General features: G+C 43.4%; 1 protein-coding gene across 1 annotated transcript; it reads right to left on the reverse strand.

Moving 5' to 3' along the window:
- Positions 1-3,386: 3,386 nt before the first annotated feature.
- Positions 3,387-6,141, reverse strand: LOC138901946 (uncharacterized). The gene is made up of 4 exons (XM_070189746.1): positions 5,882-6,141; positions 5,687-5,791; positions 4,830-5,166; positions 3,387-3,698 (listed from the first exon to the last, which is right to left on the reverse strand). The coding sequence occupies exons 1-4, from the start codon at positions 6,139-6,141 to the stop codon at positions 3,387-3,389; spliced, it is 1,014 nt and encodes a 337-aa protein (XP_070045847.1).
- Between the last annotated feature and the right edge of the window lie 12,779 nt (positions 6,142-18,920).

Below are 18,920 nucleotides of genomic sequence, written 5' to 3' on the forward strand. Positions count from 1 at the left end.
CGTACGTACTCTCATCACATCGTGCGTACGTAGCCCCCACAAATAGAAGCACATTTAAATTAAATTCACCTATGGGGTTAATTCCCTCTTACAAGGTTAGAAAAGAGACTTACTTCGTCTCAAAGCCTACTTTCTGGTCCAAGATTATGCTTAAACCCTCAATTCGGTGCCAAACAACTCGAAACTAGTCAAATGTTATATAAAATAGTCAATACATATTAAACAGTTCATATCTTAATTATTAAAGTAATTACCCAACCCCAAATTGAGAAATTCCTAAAATCTACCCCCGGGCCCACGTGCCCAGATTTCGAAATTTTTTGAAGTAGTTTGTTACCTATAACCTCATGAACTCAAATATATAATTTTCACTAAATTCCATAACCATTTTTGGGGTTAAATCCCATTTTTATCAAGAACCTAAGTTTTTTATCTAAACCCATGATTTTCATAATTTACACGTTAAAATCTACCCATTATTTATGTACTAAACTCATATTAGGTAGAAATTACTTACCTTCAATAGCTAGGTTGAAATCCAACCTTTTAAAGCTCCAAAATCGCCCAAGTGTGCAATAAATGCACTTAAAATAGCCTAATTTCCATTTTAAAAGAACCACACTGCCTCCAGCGATTTCGCACCTGCGATGGCTAGGCCGCATATGCGGCATCGCTTCTACGAACTACTGTCCGCTTCTGCGGAGGTGCCTGAGGCTGGCTGTTTTCGCTTCTGCGGGTAGGAGACCGCTTCTGCAGTCCCGCTTCTGAGGCGAGCTTGTCGCATCTGCGATCCCCTTTTGCTTCTGCGACATCCTATTCGCACCTGCGCATCCGCAGGTGCGGTCACATTGTCGCTTATGCGAACACTGGGCAGCCTGGGTTGCGCCACTTCTGCGGTCCAAGGCTTGCTTCTGCGAGCTCGCACCTGCGACTATCCCTTCGCAGGTGTGATTACAGCATAAACCTGATGCTTCAGCTCTTCTTCCAAGACCAAACTTGGCCCGTGCTAGTCTGATTGACACCCGGGGCCCCGCTCAAACATACCAACAAGTTTGAAATCATAAAACGAACTCACTCGAACTCTCGGAACGTGTAAAACAACATCAAAGCTAAGAATCATACCCTAAATCAATTCGAATCAACTTATGAACTTCAAGTTCTTCCAACTTACTATGAATGCGCCGAAACATACTTAGACTACTCGCAACGACACCAAATTTTGCGTGCAAGTCTTAAATCACCGAACATAACTATTCCCAATCTCGTAATTCCAATTGGAACTCAATAACGCCAAATCCTACTTCAAACCAAATTTATAGAACTTTAAAACTTTCAAAGAGTCAACTTTCACTATTTGGCTCTGAAATGCTCCCGGGTAGTCCAAAACCCGATCCGAACATACGCCCAAGTCCGAAATCATCATACGAACCTATTGGAACCGTCAAATCCCGATTCTCAGGTTATTTTCTCAAAATGTTGACCAAAGTCAAACTTAGCCCTTTTTGCCAACCTTAAGGAACCAAGTGTTCCGATTTCAACCCGAACCCTTCCAAATCCTGAGCTAGCCATCCCCGCAAGTTATAAAACAGTAAAAGCACATACGGGAAGCCTTATCCAGATGAACGAGGTTCTAAAAAGCAAAGCGATTGGTCGGGTCATTACATCTCTACACCAATACACCCTTGCCTCGTGAAACGGCCTCCGAATGTCTCGAATCTAGCCATGAACAATTCAATATAATCAATACGGGCTAAAGGAATCAACTCCATAAGAAAATGCTAAATTATAAATCAAAAGCCAAAAATCAACTCAAAAGGCGGCCATCGGGCCCATGTCTCAAAATTCGATAAAAGCCACATACCCCAAAAGCCTATTCAACCACGAGTCTAGCCATACCAACTTTATCAAAATCTGACACCAAATCACCACCCAAATCCCCAAATCAAACTCTCCAAATCCCTAGCCTCAAACTCCCAATTTACACCTTAAATACACACCAACTAGGTGGGAAGATCAATGGGGAAACAAGATTATAGATAAACAAATGAACTCAAGGGACTTACCTCAAGAATCTCCTCAAAACCCCTCTCAAAAATCGCTAAAACTCGAGCTCAAAATGTTTAAAATGAAGCAAATCGCGAACCCTTGCATTTAAGTGTTTTTCCAGCACTTCCGCTTATGCGAAAACTTAACCGCTTTTGCGGCGTCGCAGAAGCAACATTTTCACACGTATCTGCGGTTCCATCTAATTCTACGGTCCCTCACTCCGCTTCTTCGGACTCGCTTCTGCGAGCATCCACCGCTTCTGCAGACCAAGCTCGCCTGCCTAGTTTCGCTTCTGCGGTCCCCCTACCGCATCTGTGGTCATGCAGGTGCGACAATTACCTCACACCTGCGGCCATATACACACTCCCCTCCAAACTCGCACCTGTACATTCCATTCCACACCTGCGATCAAAGCTCCGCATGTGCGGTTACACCAGCAGAGGACCAACTTCAGCAATCTCTCAACTTTAACTTTTGATCTATTAACCGGCTGGAATCAACCCGAGGCCGCCAGGACCTCAACCAAACATACCAACATGTCCTAAAACCTCATACGAACTTAGTCGAGCCCTCAAATCACATCAAAACAACTTCAAAAACTCAAGCCTATTGAAACTAAGGAAATTCAACTTCTACAAATGACGCCGAAATCTTTCAAAACACGTCCGATTGACCCCAAATTTTGCAGACAAGTTATAGATGAAATTACGGACCTACACCAATTTCCGAAATCAGAATTCGACCCTGATATCAAAAAGTCTACTACCGGTCAAACTTTCTAAAAGAATTCAACTTCCGCCATTTCAAGCCTAATTTTACTACAAACCTCCAAATCATAATCCAGACCGCTCCTAAGTCCAAAATCAACCAACGGAGCTAACATAACCATCAAAGCTCCATTATGGAGTCGTTTACACATAAGTCAACATCCGGTCAACTACTTCAACTTAAGAATTCAACCATAAGACTAAGTGTCTCATTTCATTATGAAATCCCTCCGAACCCAAACTGACTACCCCGCCAAGTCACATAATAGAGATATGGGGAAAATAGTAAATAGGGGATCGGGGCTATAATTCTCAAAACGACCGGCCGGGTCGTTACATCCTCCCCATCTTAAACAAATATTCGTCCTCGAACGGGTCTAAAAACGTACCTGGAGTCTCAAATAGGTGTGGATATCTGCTCCGCATCTCCCGCTCGGTCTCCCAAGTAGCCTCCTCAATTGGCTGGCCTCTCCACTGCACCTTTATTGAAGTTATGTCCTTTGACCTCAACTTTCGAACCTGCCAATCCAAAATAGCGGTTGCCTCCACATCATAAGTCAAATCACCGTCCAATTAAAACGTGCTGAAAGACAAATCATGAGACGGATTGCCGACATACTTCCAGAGCAAAGAAACATGAAATACTTGATGCACACTTGACAAAGTAGGTGGCAAAGCAAGCTTGTAATCCACCTCCCCAGTCCTCTGAAGTACCTCAAACGGCCTACTATACCGAGGGCTCAACTTTCCCTTCTTCCCGAACTTCATAGCACCCTTCATGGGTGAAACCTTGAGCAGAACCTTCTCCCCAACCATGTAAGTGACATCATGGACCTTCTTGTCGGCATAACCCTTTTGTTTAGACTGCACCGTGCGAAGCCACTCCTAAATCAATTTAACCTTATCCAAAGCATCCTGAACCAAGTCAGTACCCAATAGCCTAGCCTCATCAGGCTCAAACCAACCCACCAGAGATCTACACCATCTCCCATACAAAGCCTCATACGGAGCCATCTGAATGTTCGACTGGTAGCTGTTGTTGTAGGCAAACTCCGCAAGTGGTAAAAACTGATCCCAAGAACCCCCAAAATCGATGAAACAAGCGCGTAGCATGTCCTCCAATATCTGAATAGTGTGCTCGGACTGTCCGTCCATCTGAAGGTGAAATGATGTGCTCAACCCAACCTGGGTACCCAACTCTCGCTGCACGGCTCTCCAAAACTGCGATGTAAACTACATGCCCCGATCTGAAATGATGGACACTAGCATGCCGTGGAGGTAGACAATCTCTCCGATGTAAATCTCAGTCAACCACTCTGAAGTATAAGTAGTCCCAATTGGAATGAAATGTGCGAACTTGGTCAGCCGATCCACAATCACCCAAATAGCATCGAACTTCCTCGAAGTCTGTGGGAGCCCAACTACAAAATCCATGGTGACCCGCTCCCATTTCCACTCCGGAATCTCTAACATCTGAAGCAATCCGCTCGGCCTCTAATGCTCATACTTCACCTGATGACAGTTAAGGCACCGAGCTACAAATCCCACTATATCCTTCTTCATTATTCTCCACCAATAATGCTACCTCAAGTCCTGATACATCTTCGCGACACCCGGATGAATGGAATATCGTGAACTATGGGAGTCCTCAAGAACTAACTCATGTAACCCATCTACATTAGGCATACAAATCCAACCTTGCATCCTCAACACTCCATCATCCCCAATAGTAACATCTCTGGCATCACCATGTTGAATCGTGTCCTTAAGGACAAGCAAATGAGGATCATCATATTGACACTCTCTAATGCGATCATATAAGGAAGACCAAGATACGATACAAGCTAGAACCCCACTAGGCTCCGAGACATCTAGTCTCACGAACTGGTTATCTAACACATGAACATCAACTACAAGAGGTCTCTCACCAACATGAATGAATGTAAGGCTACCCATACATTGGCCTTCACGGGATGATACAGAATAGTGATATCATAGTCCTTTAGCAGCTCCAACCATCTTCAGTGCCTCAAATTTAGATCCTTCTGTTTGAACTAGCACTGGAGACACCTCACAAGACACATCATAGAGATAATGCCTCCAAATCTTCAATGCATGTACGATGACATTTAACTCCAAATCATGCACATGGTAGTTCTTTTCATGGGGCTTCAACTGACGCGAAGCATAAGTAATCACTCTACCCTCCTGCATCAAAACACATCCAATACCGATTCGAGAAGCATCACAATACACTGTATAAGAGCATGAAGATGAAGGCAGAACTAGAACTGGAGTTGTGGTCAAGGTAGTCTTGAGCTTCTGAAAGCTCTCCTCATACGCATCTGACCACCTGAAAATAGCACCATTTTGGTTCAATTTGGTCAAAGGTGATGCAATAGACGAGAAACCCTCCATAAAGCGATGATAATAACCGGCCAAGCCGAGAAAGCTCCGAATCTCCGTAGCTGAGGACGGTCGAGGACAACTCTAAACCACCTCTATCTTCTTCAGATCCACCTGAATCCCCTCACTGGATACAGCGTACCACAAGAACGCCATTGAACTAAGCCAAAACTCACATTTGGTGAACTTAGAATAAAGCTTCTCTCCCCTCAACCGCTGCAACACAATCCCTAAATTTTAGGCATGCTCTTTCTGTCTACGAGAGTACACCAGGATATCATCAATGAACATTATGACAAAACGAGTCGAGATAAGGCTGAAATACAATGTTCATCAGATGCATGAATGTTGTTGGGGCGTTGGTCAACCCAAAATATATCACGAGGTACTCATAATGACCATAACGTGTCCTAAAGGTTGTCTTTAGAATATCCGAGTCTCGAATCTTCAACTGGTGATACCCAGACCTCAAATCAATCTTGGAGAACACCCTCGCTCCATGAAGTTGATCAAACAGATCATCAATACGCGGCAAAGGATACTTGTTTTTGATTGTAACTTTGTTCAACTGCCTATAATCAATGCACATCCTTATTGTACCATCCTTATTCTTCATAAACAGAATTGGTGCACCCCAAGGTGACACGCTAGGTTGAATAAACCCCTTATCAAGGAGTTCCTGAAGTTGCTCATTCAATTCTTTCAGCTTAACTGGTGCTATACGATATGGTGGGATAGAAATGAGTTGAGTGCCCGACAAGTCAATACCGAAGTCAATGTCCATGTCGGGCCGCATGCCCGGCAGATCTGCAGAAAACACATCCGGAAACTCCCGCACCACCGGAATAAAATCAATAGTGGGAGCATCAGCACTAACATCCCTCACAAAAGCAAAATAAGATAAACAACCTTTCCCAACCATTTTTTGGGACTTCAAACATGAAATCACTCTATTGGGAACATAGTCTAGAGTACCTCTCCACTCAACCTTTGGCAATACCGGCATCACCAACATTACGGTTTTAGCATGACAATCTAGAATAGCAAGACATGGAGACAACCAATCCATACCCAAAATCACGTCAAAGTTCACCATACTCAGCAACAAAAGATCAACTTTAGTCTCCAATCCCCAAATAGTCACCACACACGACCCATATACACGGTCCACAACAATAGTATTGCCCACAGGCGTAGAGACATGAACAGATGAAACTAGGGACTCACGGGGAATTAGAGCAAAATACGATGATACATATGAATGTTATGGCGTGCTTTCAATCATCGACCTATGATCCCTTGGACGCGTCCCATGGCGTCCCGGCAAGCCTCCCAATGCCTAGCGCCACGGTCGACCCAGTGGTCTCAGCAGCGCTAAGTGACAAGCACACATGCGCCTCTATCGTCCCACTGATAATCAGTTTCAGCTCCCAGCGGCTAGCGAATGCCATCAATGTCGCGCGCACCGACAATGCCGCGCATACAAACCATCATGTTGCCAATAGCGCCGCACGCACAAATAGTGCCCCGCGCGCAGATCCAATGCCAAGCACCAGCGCCCAGCCGCTGGCAGATCCAAATAGTGTCGCGCGCGCCAACAGCAATGCATGCGCAGTCCCTGATGATCAAGACAAAGTTGCTGCCATCGGACTTGCTTCCACCTTGTAGAAAACTAAGTCCTTTTCATTGTAATTATAGAGTAGTTTTACTTCATTCATTTTTAGTGTGCTTCTACAGCTTTCTTAGGTCAACTCATGTAACTTTGGTTTATTTTTTTAAGCATTATCAAGGGAGACCAAAGCATTCAAACATTCAAGCATTCAAATAATTCTCTGTACCTGTGTATCTCCCCCCGACACCGCATTGCATCTTGTAATAGCTTTCATCATCATCAATATAATCATCAGCTTTCATCATCAATTGCTTATTTTCCGCTGCTCAATTGCTCACGACATTGGTTTTCCCGTATGGCACTGACAATCTAGTCTAGCGTACGGAGAGAACCTCAATTGGCGCATAGTAACCGCACTGACATCAGTTGCTTAGCCTTACGTCGCCCTTTCAAGGAACTTCAGGAAGGCGCCGTGTAATAGTTGGTATCAGAGCCTAGGCTCGATATCGGATGAGGGAACTCATTGCCATCATCATCACCATTTCTGACCATGGTGAATTACGGGGATCGCATCACGACCCTAAAACAGACGGTTGACGCATTACGACCCATCGTGGATACGTTGCCTAATCTAAAAGCCAGCCTAGTGCAAAGGTTGGACGATTTGGACCGCAGAATGAGGCAGGTAGAAATTGACATAGCAAACATCGGTCGCGACTCTGGGGAAGACCGGCAAACGGCTGCCGTCGAGGCAACAAAAATTCATGGAAAATTTGAGGACCTCTAAGAGGAGCGTGCCGAGGATTTAGCCCATCGGGAACCAGAGGTAGACAGACTGCCATCATACATCAAACCATAGATAACTTGACAGGCCAGCTCAATGTTGTTAATGCTTCCCTTCAAAGCCTGCTCAAAGGAGGTGAAAACCAAATCAGGGGTGCCATGAACATCGCCCCCATGCCACAAAAGCTGAAAATTCCGGAGCCCAATCCATACAACGGAGACCGGGATGCTAAAGAAGTGGAAAACTTCATCTTCGACATCGAACAATACTTTGATGTCGTGGGACAGTTGGAAGAATCCAAAAAGGTAGCAACTGCTGCCATGTATCTTCAGGGTGATGCAAAACTCTGGTGGCGAGTCAAATACGAAGCCATCAGGGCCAGTAAAGATACTCTCCAGACATGGGCAGAACTGAACGCCGCCATACGCCTGCAGTTCTTCCCCCAAAACATGGAATACAATGCACGGAGAAGGTTGCGTGAACTCCGCCACACCAGGTCAGTGCGGGACTACATGCATGAATTCTCCGCACTCATGCTAAACATATGGGATATAGGGGACAAAGACAAATTGTTCGCATTCATAGAAGGTTTGAAACCTCATGCTCGTATGGAGCTGCAAAGACAACGGGTAGATACCCTACCTAAGGCCATTCAAGCTGCAAAGTGCCTTGGGGATTATCAGTTGGAAACTCAGAAGGATAGGCCCCGGCCGCCTGTCTGAGGGGGATACAATGGAAGCCAACCTAGCAATGGTGGTCCTAATAGAAACGGAGGAGATCGAGGTGCATCCAAATCCAAGGCTCCTTCCTCCAGCAGCACCAGTGTTGCATTAGTCAATAACAATCAGGGGAGAAAGCCCCCTTCAGAATATCGTCATTGCGGCGGGGAACATCGAAACAATCAATGTCCCAATACACAGATCAATGCTCAACAAATTGTTGAAAATGAGTCAGATACCGATGACTCAGACGGCCCCGAACAAGTAGGTGCCTTCAATGCATTTGTTGGCTCCATTCATGATACCTTGGCGGGAACCAGTGCCGGTAACCCCAAGAAGAACGCATGCCCAATCGTCAAGAAAGGGAAAGGAAAGGCGGATGAGGGGCCTCCCACAACACAAAAAAGGACCTTAATGTTCATTGACATGAAAGTAAATGGCAGACCTATTCGGGCATTGATAGACACGGGTGCTAGCCACAACTACCTAGCCTCAACTGAGGTGCAACGTCTCGGTCTAGCAGGGCAAAAATGCAAGGGTCGTGTCAAGGCTATTAACTCTCCATCTCACCAAGTGAGTGGAATAGCCAAAGAAGTGCCAATGAAGCTTGGCCCATACAAGGGAATATTCGACCTACACATAGCTATCATCGATGACTTCGAACTGATAGTGGGATTGGAATTCCTCAGGCAGACCAACACCATCCCAGTACCTTATGCCAATATGCTCTTAATGATAGGAGACAACGGGGCCAAACCCCGTACCATACCGTGCATACCCATGAAGATGGCCGCTGGAAACATCACGACTATGCAGTTAAAGGAGGGAACCAACATGTCTAAACCTACGGTTCTGGCTGCCCTCAACATCTTCAAACAAACATCACATCATCGACGTCCAACAGCTCATGGCGCCCCTCATTGTGTGGAGACTTGTCAAGCATTACAAAAGGACAAATCGGATCACTCAGCACAAACGGGACTCTTGGAGTCACTACCTGTCCCACAGAGACCTTGGGAAAGCATTTCCCTGAATTTCATCACAAGATTACCCAACGTCGGAAATCATGCAACCATCATGGTGGTAGTAGACCAATTTTCCAAGTATGCTACCTTCATCGCAGCCCCACAGAACATATCGGCAGAAGATACAGCTCGACTCTTATTCTCTCATACTGTCAAACATTGGGGTATACCCAGCAACATCATTAGTGACTGCGACCCACGCTTCACTAGCAAATTTTTGACCCAACTCTTCAGTTGCCTCGGATCCAAATAGAGTTACAACTCAAGCCATCATCATCAGCAAACATATGATCAAACAGACCGGTTCAATGACATGCTGGAGGAATATCTCAACCAATTTGCAATCGGGTCACAAACACATTGGGAGAAGCTTCTGGATGCTGCTCAGCTGTGTTTCAATTCACAAAAGTGCGCCCATGCAAACAAAAGTGCTTTTGAAATTATTACCGGACAGCAACCGCTACTCCCACAGAATATGAATGCACCAAACATACCAACATCTCATCGAGATGTCAGTTTCTCGACAGAATGGGAGCAAAATTTGAAGATAGTGCGGAGCTATCTTGTCAAAGCCCAAGACAGGGCAATGAGGTATGCCGAATAAAACCTTTGCTTTGCCCAACATCAAGCAGCGGACAAAGTGATGGTAAGAACCCCGAGGCGGAACTTGTTTGCAAAGAGGACCCAAGATCCTCGCATATTACAAAAATACATCGGACCCTTTTCCATTGAAAGGCGCATTGGGAAATCCACATACCAGCTGAACACACCAGCCTGGTGGAAAATCCATCCAGTCTTCCATGTCAGCCGCCTCAGGCCATTTCAGAAATACATAGAAGATCATTCAGATAGCCACCTCACTACACCGAGGGGAACAGACCTCCCAGCCAACAAGAGCCTGACCAATCATCATCATCTGGCAGGTAAGGCTCCGAGGACGTCGCCAACTCAGGTGGGGGAGAATGTCATGGACTGCTTTCCATCATCGACCCATGACCCCTTGGACGCACCCCGTGGCGTCCCGGCAAGCCTCCCAACGCCTAGCGCCATGGTCGGCCCCGTGGTCTCGGCAGCGCCAAGTGACAAGCGCGCATGCGCCTCTGTCGCCCCACCGATAATCATTGCCAATGCCCAGCGACTGGCGAATGCCATCTGTGCCACGCGCACCGACAATGCTGCGCACACAAACTATCATGTTGCTAATAGCGTTGCACACACAGATAGTTCCTTGCATGCAGATCCAATGCCAAGCACCAGCGCCCAGCCGCTGGCAGATCCAAATAGTGTCGTGCGCGCCAACAGCAATGCGCACGCAAACCCTGATGCTCAAGATAAAGTTGCTTCCATCGGACTTGCTTCCACCTTATAGAAGACTACGTCCTTTTCATTGTAATTATAGAGTAGTTTTACTTCATTCATTTTTTGTGTGCTTCTACAGCTTTCTTAGGTCAACTCATGTAACTTTGGTTTATTTTTTTTAAGCATTATTATGGGGGATCAAAGCATTCAAACAATTCTCTGTACCTGTGTATCTCCCCCCCGACACCGCATTGCATCTTGTAATAACTTTCATCATCATCAATACAATTATCGGCTTTCATCATCAATTGCTCATTTTTCGTTGCTCAATTGCTCACAACATTGGTTTTCCCATACGGCACTGACAATCTAGTCTATCATACGTAGAGGACCTCAGTTGGTGCATAGCAACTGCACTAACATCAGTTGCTTAGCCTTACATCGCCCTTCCAAGGAACTTCAGGAAGACGCCGCGCAACAGAATAAGTGCAACCAGGGTCAAATAATACAGAGGCCTCCCTGCGGCAAACTTATACAATACATGTGATTACTGCATCTAAAGCAACAATATTTGGTCTGGCAGGAATAGCATAGAATCGGGCCTGACTGCCACCTGATCGGCCTCCCCCTCTAGGGCGACCACTACCTGACTGAGCTCCACCCCGAGCTGGCTGAGCGGGTGGTGAACTAACGGGTGTTAAAGTCATAGCTGACTCCTCTGCTAAGTTGGACATCCCGTAAGGCGGGGACAATACCTCTTGATGTGACCCATATCTCCACACTCGAAACAACCCATCCCTGCTAACGACGGTGGGGATTGGAGGAAGCCCCGAGCACCAGAATACCCACTAGAAGAACCCGGTGCCGACGATCCATGAACTGAAGGTGCATGGGACGAACTTTGAGCTGGAAGGGCACTGAGAGATAACGGGCCCTGATGTTTATTATATAAACCATGGCCGGATGATGCACCACGGTGAACTGGATGAGCCGTCTAAGCATGCCTATAAGGACGACCCCTGCCGCGGTGGAACTGACCTCCAGAAGGAACACCACTAAAACCTCCTGACCCCAGAGGCCTCTTGGCCTCCCTCTCAACCCGCTCCTAACTGCGGACCATCTCTATCTATCGAGGAATGTCGACTATCTCATCAAAAGTAGCACCATATAACCTCTCCCTAGTCATAAGCAACTGCAACTGATATGTGAGGTCATCGATGAACCTCCAAATCCTCTCCCTATCAGTGGGAACCAGCCAAACTGCGTGACGAGCCAACTCAAAAAATCTCATCTAGTACTGTGTCACAGACATGCCATCCTGACGAAGCTACTCAAACTATCTGCGCAGCTCCTCTCTGCGAGACTGCGGCACGAACTTCTCCAAGAAAAGAACGGAGAACTCCTGCCATGCAAGTGGTGCTGCACCAACCGGCCTGTACCTCTCGTAAGCCTCCCACCATCTAAAGCCAGCCCAAGAAAACTGAAAAGTAGTGAACGAGACCCCACTGGTCTCAAAAATACCCGTTGTCCGAAGCATCCGCTCGCACTTATCCAGAAAGCCCTAAGAATCCTCTAACTTAGCACCGCTAAATGATGGAGACCCCAAATCTCTCAAGTCTCCTTTGCTCATCATCAGCCATGACGAGGATTATCGTGGCCTGATCAGCTACAACAGGTTGGACTGATAGTGCCTCCAGTATCTGAAGTCCATACACTACTTGCTCTAGAGTATGGGTAAGAGGGGTATGAGTACCTCCCCGGCCTGAGAAGTGGCAGGTGCGGCCTTAGTCGAAACTACCTGAGCAAGGCTAGTGCAAACTATCAATATCTGGGCCTAAACCTCCTGAAGGCCTGGAATCACAATGGGCACAACTGGTGCGTGAGTTGGCCCCACTAGTTCAACTGTATCGGGTACCTGCTCCTGAGCTGGAGCGACTGGTGGGTCTGCAGATGCTGCCCTAGCTGTTGTACGAGCTGCACCCCTGCCCCTACCGCAGCCTCTACCACGACCTCAACCTCTCACGGCCCTAGCTGGTGGTACTGGTGGTTGTCCATCCTGCCTAGTAGTACGTGTCCTCACCATCTGTGAGAGAATAGAATAATAAAAGTTTAGTTACCGGAATCAACAAATCCACACGACAAGGATACAAGAATGTGAAATTTCCTAAGGGTTCGGCAGCCTCTCGAAGATAAGTACAGATGTCTCCGTACCGATCCACAAGACTCTACTAAACCTGCTCATGACTCGTGAGACCTATGTAACCTAGGCTCTGATACCAATTTGTTACGACCCAGAACAAACTGTCATGATGGCGCCTATCTTGGAACTAGGCAAGCCAACTACTCAACCAGGTCAACCAAATAAAAGCTTTGAATATTTAACGAAAGCAGTTAATATTTAACAAAAACCCTTTAAAAACCGAAATAAAACCACAACGCAATACAAATCTCTCCCAAAATCGGGGTGTCACCGAGTACATGAGCATCTATACCAGGATACAGCCTACTACAATATCTGAAAAATAAGAACTGAAATACAAATAAAGATAATGAAGAAGAGTCAAGGCCTGCGAACGCCGTGCAACTACCTCGATAGTCTCCGAGATCTCGACTCCTCACTTAGTAGCCATCGTAACCAGAAGCACCTGGATCTACACACGCAGTGCAGGGTGTAGCGTGAGTACAACCAACTCAATAAGTAAGAAGTCCAAACTTTGGACTGAAAGTAGTGACAAACTCAACCGGCACAGTTCAATATAGAAATTACAGTGCAAAAATGTAGACATGCTTTCAAGTTCGATAGATATCTCAAAACAGTAAAATGGATAAATCTGAATGATATGAAGAATATAGCTCCTCTACTTCTACATGCTGATGCACATGCTGTATATGACACACCATGCTGACAGCCTCATGTGCTCCCACTCTCAAATGCTTAATCACTCAGTACTGTATATGGACTATACAGCCCAGGGAAGATCCATCCCGGAATATATACATCACTGACCATCAGTCACCCCGTACTGAGTAGGGACAATCCAGCCGTAGAGAAGATCCATATCTAGGTATATAATGCTTCGGACAAGATCCATGTCTAGGGAAGTTCCATCCCTTAATGTAATCAATCGCGCTAACTGGGGGTGTGTGCAAACTCCGGAGGGGCTCCTTCAGCCCAAGCGCTATCATAAATCAGTATATTCGATGTGATGTGCAACCCGATCCCATAATGTCACTCAAAATCAGGCCCTCGGCCTCACTTAATTATCAATCTCTCCAGTCTCTCTCTCACGAGCTCACAGTATCATGATACTAGCCCGAAAACAATGATATAATATGTCAATAAATAATAACAGAGACTGAGATATGATATGATATGAAATGAATGAATATGACTGAATATGAAATATCAATGAAATCAGTAAGACAATAGCAACAAACGACCATTATGGGTCCCAACAACATCGGCATAAAGCCTAAACATGATATCTAGCATGAGTGACAGCTCAATTACTTTATCACATGATGAAAACATGGATATCAACAAGATAGAACCACTAGACAGTGCCATGAAATCGGCCAGGTCACAATTCTCACAGTGCACACCCGCACGCCCGTCACTTGGCATGTGCGTCACCTCAATACCAATCACATAACACAAAAGTTCGGGGTTTCGAACCCGTAAAACCAAGTTTAGAAGTGTTACTTACCTCAATCTGAGCACAACTCTACTCCAACACACATTACAATACAATCAATATGTGCTAAAGGAATCAATTCCACAATAAATTACTAAGTTATAACTCAAAAATCTGAAATTGGTTAAAAACCCGGCCCATGTCTCGGAATCCAACAAAACTCGCAAAATCCGAAAGCCCATCCAACCACGAGTCCAACCATACAATTTTATCAAATTCCATCACCAAATAGTCTCCCAAATTAACTCTTCAAATTCCTAGCCTCAAACCTCCAATATGCACCTCAAAAACATACAAACCAGGTGGGAAAATCAATGGGGATACAAGATTATTGATAAAAAATGAGCACAAGGGACTTACCTCAAGAATCCCTTCTAAATCTCTCATGAAGTGAAAATTGCGAACCCTAGCATTTATGTGTTCTGCCCAGTCAAACCGCACCGGCGGTCCCAAATTTTGCTTCTGCGGTCCCGCTTTTGCGGAGAAAACTCCGGACCTGCGGAAGTCATTTAACTCACCTGGCATTGTATCTGCGCTCCAGGTCTCGCACCTACGAAGGCGTTTCTGCGGCCCATGATTCGCTTCTATGGAAGCAGCCTACACCCCTCAACTCTCTCAGACTACACCTATGCATCTTCTTCGCCGCATCTGGGGCCTCGCAGGTGCAGAAAGGACCTCGCACCTGTGACCTCTTCCAATTCCTTCCTGGCCCGCTTCTGTGGGTTTGCACCTGCGGCGCCCACTCCGCAGGTGCGATTACACCAGCAGTCCTCATACTTCAGCAGCTCTTCAACTTCAAATTTTGATCCGTTAACCACCCGAAATCAACCCGAGGCCCTCGAAAACTTAACCAAACATACCAACAAGTCTTAAAACATCATACGAACTTAGTCGAACCCTAAAATTACCTTGAACAACATCAAAAATATGAATCATACCCCAATTCAAGCCTAATAAACTTTGACATTTCCAAATTATACAAACGACACTAAAACCTATCAAATCAAGTCAGATTGACCTCAAACTTTGCACACAAGTCACAAATGACACCACGAACCTACTCCCACTTTTGAAAATCCAATCCGACTCTGATATCAAAAAGTCCACTCCCGATCAAACTTTTCAAAATTTTAACTTTCGCCATTTCAAGTCCAATTCTACTACGGGCCTCCAAATCACAATCCGGACGCACTCCTATGTTCAAAATCACCTAACGGATCTAAAGGAACCATCAAAATTTAAATCCTGGGTCGTTTACAGATAAGTCAATATCCGGTCAACTTTTTCAACTTAAGCTTTCAATTATGAGATTAAGTATCTCAATTCACTTTGAAATCTCTCATGGGACAAACCAAGTAACCCGGTAAGCCATATAACAACTGTAAAGCACAAAAGGAGTAGTAATTAGGGAAATGGGACTACAACACTCAAAACGACCGGTCGGGTCGTTACAGAATTGGTCATAATAGAACATCTTGTATATATTGTCTGGCAGTCCACACATTTTCAAGGAAGAATGGGAAATTATAGATATATCCATTTATCTTTTACTAGTCTTTTAAGTTTTTGGTATAAATTAGATTCGTTTAATTGTTTTTATTTTAGCAAGTAAGCTTTAGCATATGGCTATCAGAAAGATGTCCTGAATTTTCAAAGTATACAATTAATATTCAAGACAAAATTATTTGAAATGTCCTGGTATGAGTATAGTGCTTGATTTGGAGCTTTTGATTTTGTCCCTTTGCTTCGTGTGATCACACTATTTGTCTCACCATAAGTTTCAATTAGCAGGCAAGTTATTTGAAAACTATAGGTGTAACTGATTGACACTGAAGGATATGATTGGGCAACTATTTCATTTTCATTGTTGAGCTATTATGCATGTTGTTAAGTTCAGCGGTCTAGGTGAACTTCTGATAGTTTCCTGTTGCTGTGAATAGCAAGCAGTCTAGTTTTGCACTTAACGGTTGTCCAGTTTCTGTTGAATTTAAATTCAAATGTTTCTAACCAGATTTTAGAAGTCTAGCTGTGTTTATTTTGACCAGTTTGACTAGTAATTTGACACTTATTATTGCACTGTTCAATTGTAATTACTGCACAGTTTGAGCAGCAAATTAAAAACAGATCATCAGCAACTACTAGTTTGATTTCTGCCCAACAAACTGCAGTTTGGTTCCAGTTTTTTAACCAAGGTTTTGCGAATCAAATGCTTTTGGTTTTGTCCCTTTCCTTCGTGTGATCACACTATTTATCTCAACATTATGGTTAACGTAAAATATTACAAAATCACATGTACTCTCGAAGCAGATGAAAACATAACAAGTAAACTTCAGGACATAATTTTTGAAACGTCCTGAAAGCTTGAAGTATGAATCTAATATTGAGAACAATTTTTTTTGAAATGTTCTTAACTTCCTGAAATTGTGTAGAAGTTAAAAACTGGAATTAAATTTTTTTACTAGCAAGCAAGATAGATAGTAAATACGAAGCAAAATCGCTACACCATATGTTTCATGTTGGTTATCAGCTAAAAATGTCTTGATAGTAGAAAATCCCTTAGAATTCACCCAAAAGTTCACGACATTTCAGAAATATATGTTCCAAATATCAGTTTCATACTTCAATAAATCAATACGTTTTGAAACACTGTGTCCTGAAGTTCTACGATAATCTAAAAGAAAAAAGTCATATTGACATTACAAAAGACAAAAATCTTGAGCTATCATTCATTAACATAGCATCTCCTTGATGCATATTTGTAGGAAAAATGATATATATGAAACAAAATTCAAGATTGAACAATAACATTGAACTTTAGGATACATGAGCCAGAATTAAGGACAAAAATACTTTCTGCGATATTCTAAATGTCATTGACATCCTATTAGAATTTATAAAGTTAGATGGCTTTCTACTATACTACATTACAACTCCTTTTGGCAAGAAGGTTCATTTTCACTATCATAATCATCACTGACTTTCTGAGGTGGCGTTTCATAACCAGAATTTCTTTTCCATTCTCCATGTGCCCAAAGGTTTGCTGCAAGTTCTGTTCTGAAGTTTGATATGCCCTCATGTTGGAGTTTGTCCACATCCTACCCCATCATCAACAACTTAACATATTTGATTAGAATTGTACCACAATCAGTCCTAAAAAAAAATTAAGATAAGGAGTCAATTAAACAACATCTTTAATAATAAATCTAAAGTACATATAAATTATATAGCAAATGACAACACTTACGGTCCAGTTTATTTTGGTATTCTTTGCCACTGAATATCAAATTTATTGAATGCATTTCCAAAAGACTTATGATGTTTCTCAAACTATGAGAACTTAAGCAACTGGGGGATTACGCGCGCATACATTTCAATGTGTTTCAATCCAGCCTCATATGGTTCATTATATATAGTCATACACGTCATTTTTTTCTCATTCAAGTCTAATACCCTCAAAAGAAAAATGTGTTACATCGTCATTGTTTTCTGAAGGTAGTCGACAAGAAAAAAAGATTTTTTCAATCTCTAACCAAGCAATTTTACATTTCTCATTTGCCCTCCCCCCTCCCCACACACACACACACACATGCGGTATGAGATACAATTAATTTTCACACACTAGAACTCATTTGAAGCATCTTCATTGAAATTCCTATACACAAGAAGCATATAGTTACCGAAAACTATATTTGTAGTCGTGCAACGAAATAGATGGGCGCAACAGTGATAGCATTACTTTTTCCTTAGTCATAAATAATTTAAAAAAAAAAAAGAAGACGAAGAAAAGAAACGCCTTTTAAATTATCTGATCTTATCATCAAGTACATAGTTACTACTTGAAAGCTCAAGGAAGAACATTTTGCTATTATTCTGAACATAAATATCAGTTTCTCCCCTTAAAAATAAAAATAATATAAAAGTTAGAAAGTTAAAAATTACAGTTAGTCCTCAACTTAAAGTTAGATGCTCAAAATTTCAGGACAGTTGGTCCTCAACTTCTAATTAACAACTTATAAGTTGAGGATAGTTCGTCCTAAAATTAAAGTTAGAAGCTTAGATATTTATGACACTTTAAAGTTAGAAGGTTAGAAACTCAAAAATTCAGGATACTTAGTCCTAAATTTAAATTAGAAGCTCAAAAATTCAGGACAGTTAGTCCTTTATTCCTAATTAGAAGGAGAAAGTTCAAGAGACAATGTAAACAATTTAGAAATAGTGAATACATTTAGAGACTTACACTTTTTTGAGACCTTTCCTTTTCTCCTTGCCCAGCCACTCAATGAATTTTTTCAATAACTTTTCATCATATTTGGCATAATCAAAAAATACATTTATGAGTATATTTTAGTTTTATCCAGCCCGTATACTCAGCAATATTCTCATTGTGCACCATCGATGTTGCCCTTTTTTTCCTGGCAAATGGGGATTGCAATTGCTAACTAAGCTTCTTATTCATTTTCCCTCTACCAATCTCTTCTTCAATATTTTCTTCAACATCCATGGGCAAACATTCATCAATGCTCCCTTGTGTAGTCATGGGAGTAGGAATAGCAAACGATGGACCATC

This window comes from Nicotiana tomentosiformis, chromosome 11 (assembly GCF_000390325.3).
Source record: "Nicotiana tomentosiformis chromosome 11, ASM39032v3, whole genome shotgun sequence".
NCBI lineage: Eukaryota > Viridiplantae > Streptophyta > Magnoliopsida > Solanales > Solanaceae > Nicotiana > Nicotiana tomentosiformis.

Excerpts from the sequence above, each read along its gene's own strand:
- LOC138901946 (XM_070189746.1), bottom strand. The coding sequence starts at position 6,141 with ATGGTTGGGAAAGGTTGTTTATCTTATTTTGCTTTTGTGAGGGATGTT. Across the intron at positions 5,792-5,881 it reads CAGGAACTCCTTGATAAGGG|GCAGTTGAACAAAGTTACAA; the intron begins GTTTATTCAACC and ends CATTGATTATAG. Across the intron at positions 3,699-4,829 it reads AATTTGAGGCACTGAAGATG|GAGTGGCTTCGCACGGTGCA; the intron begins GTTGGAGCTGCT and ends AAATTGATTTAG.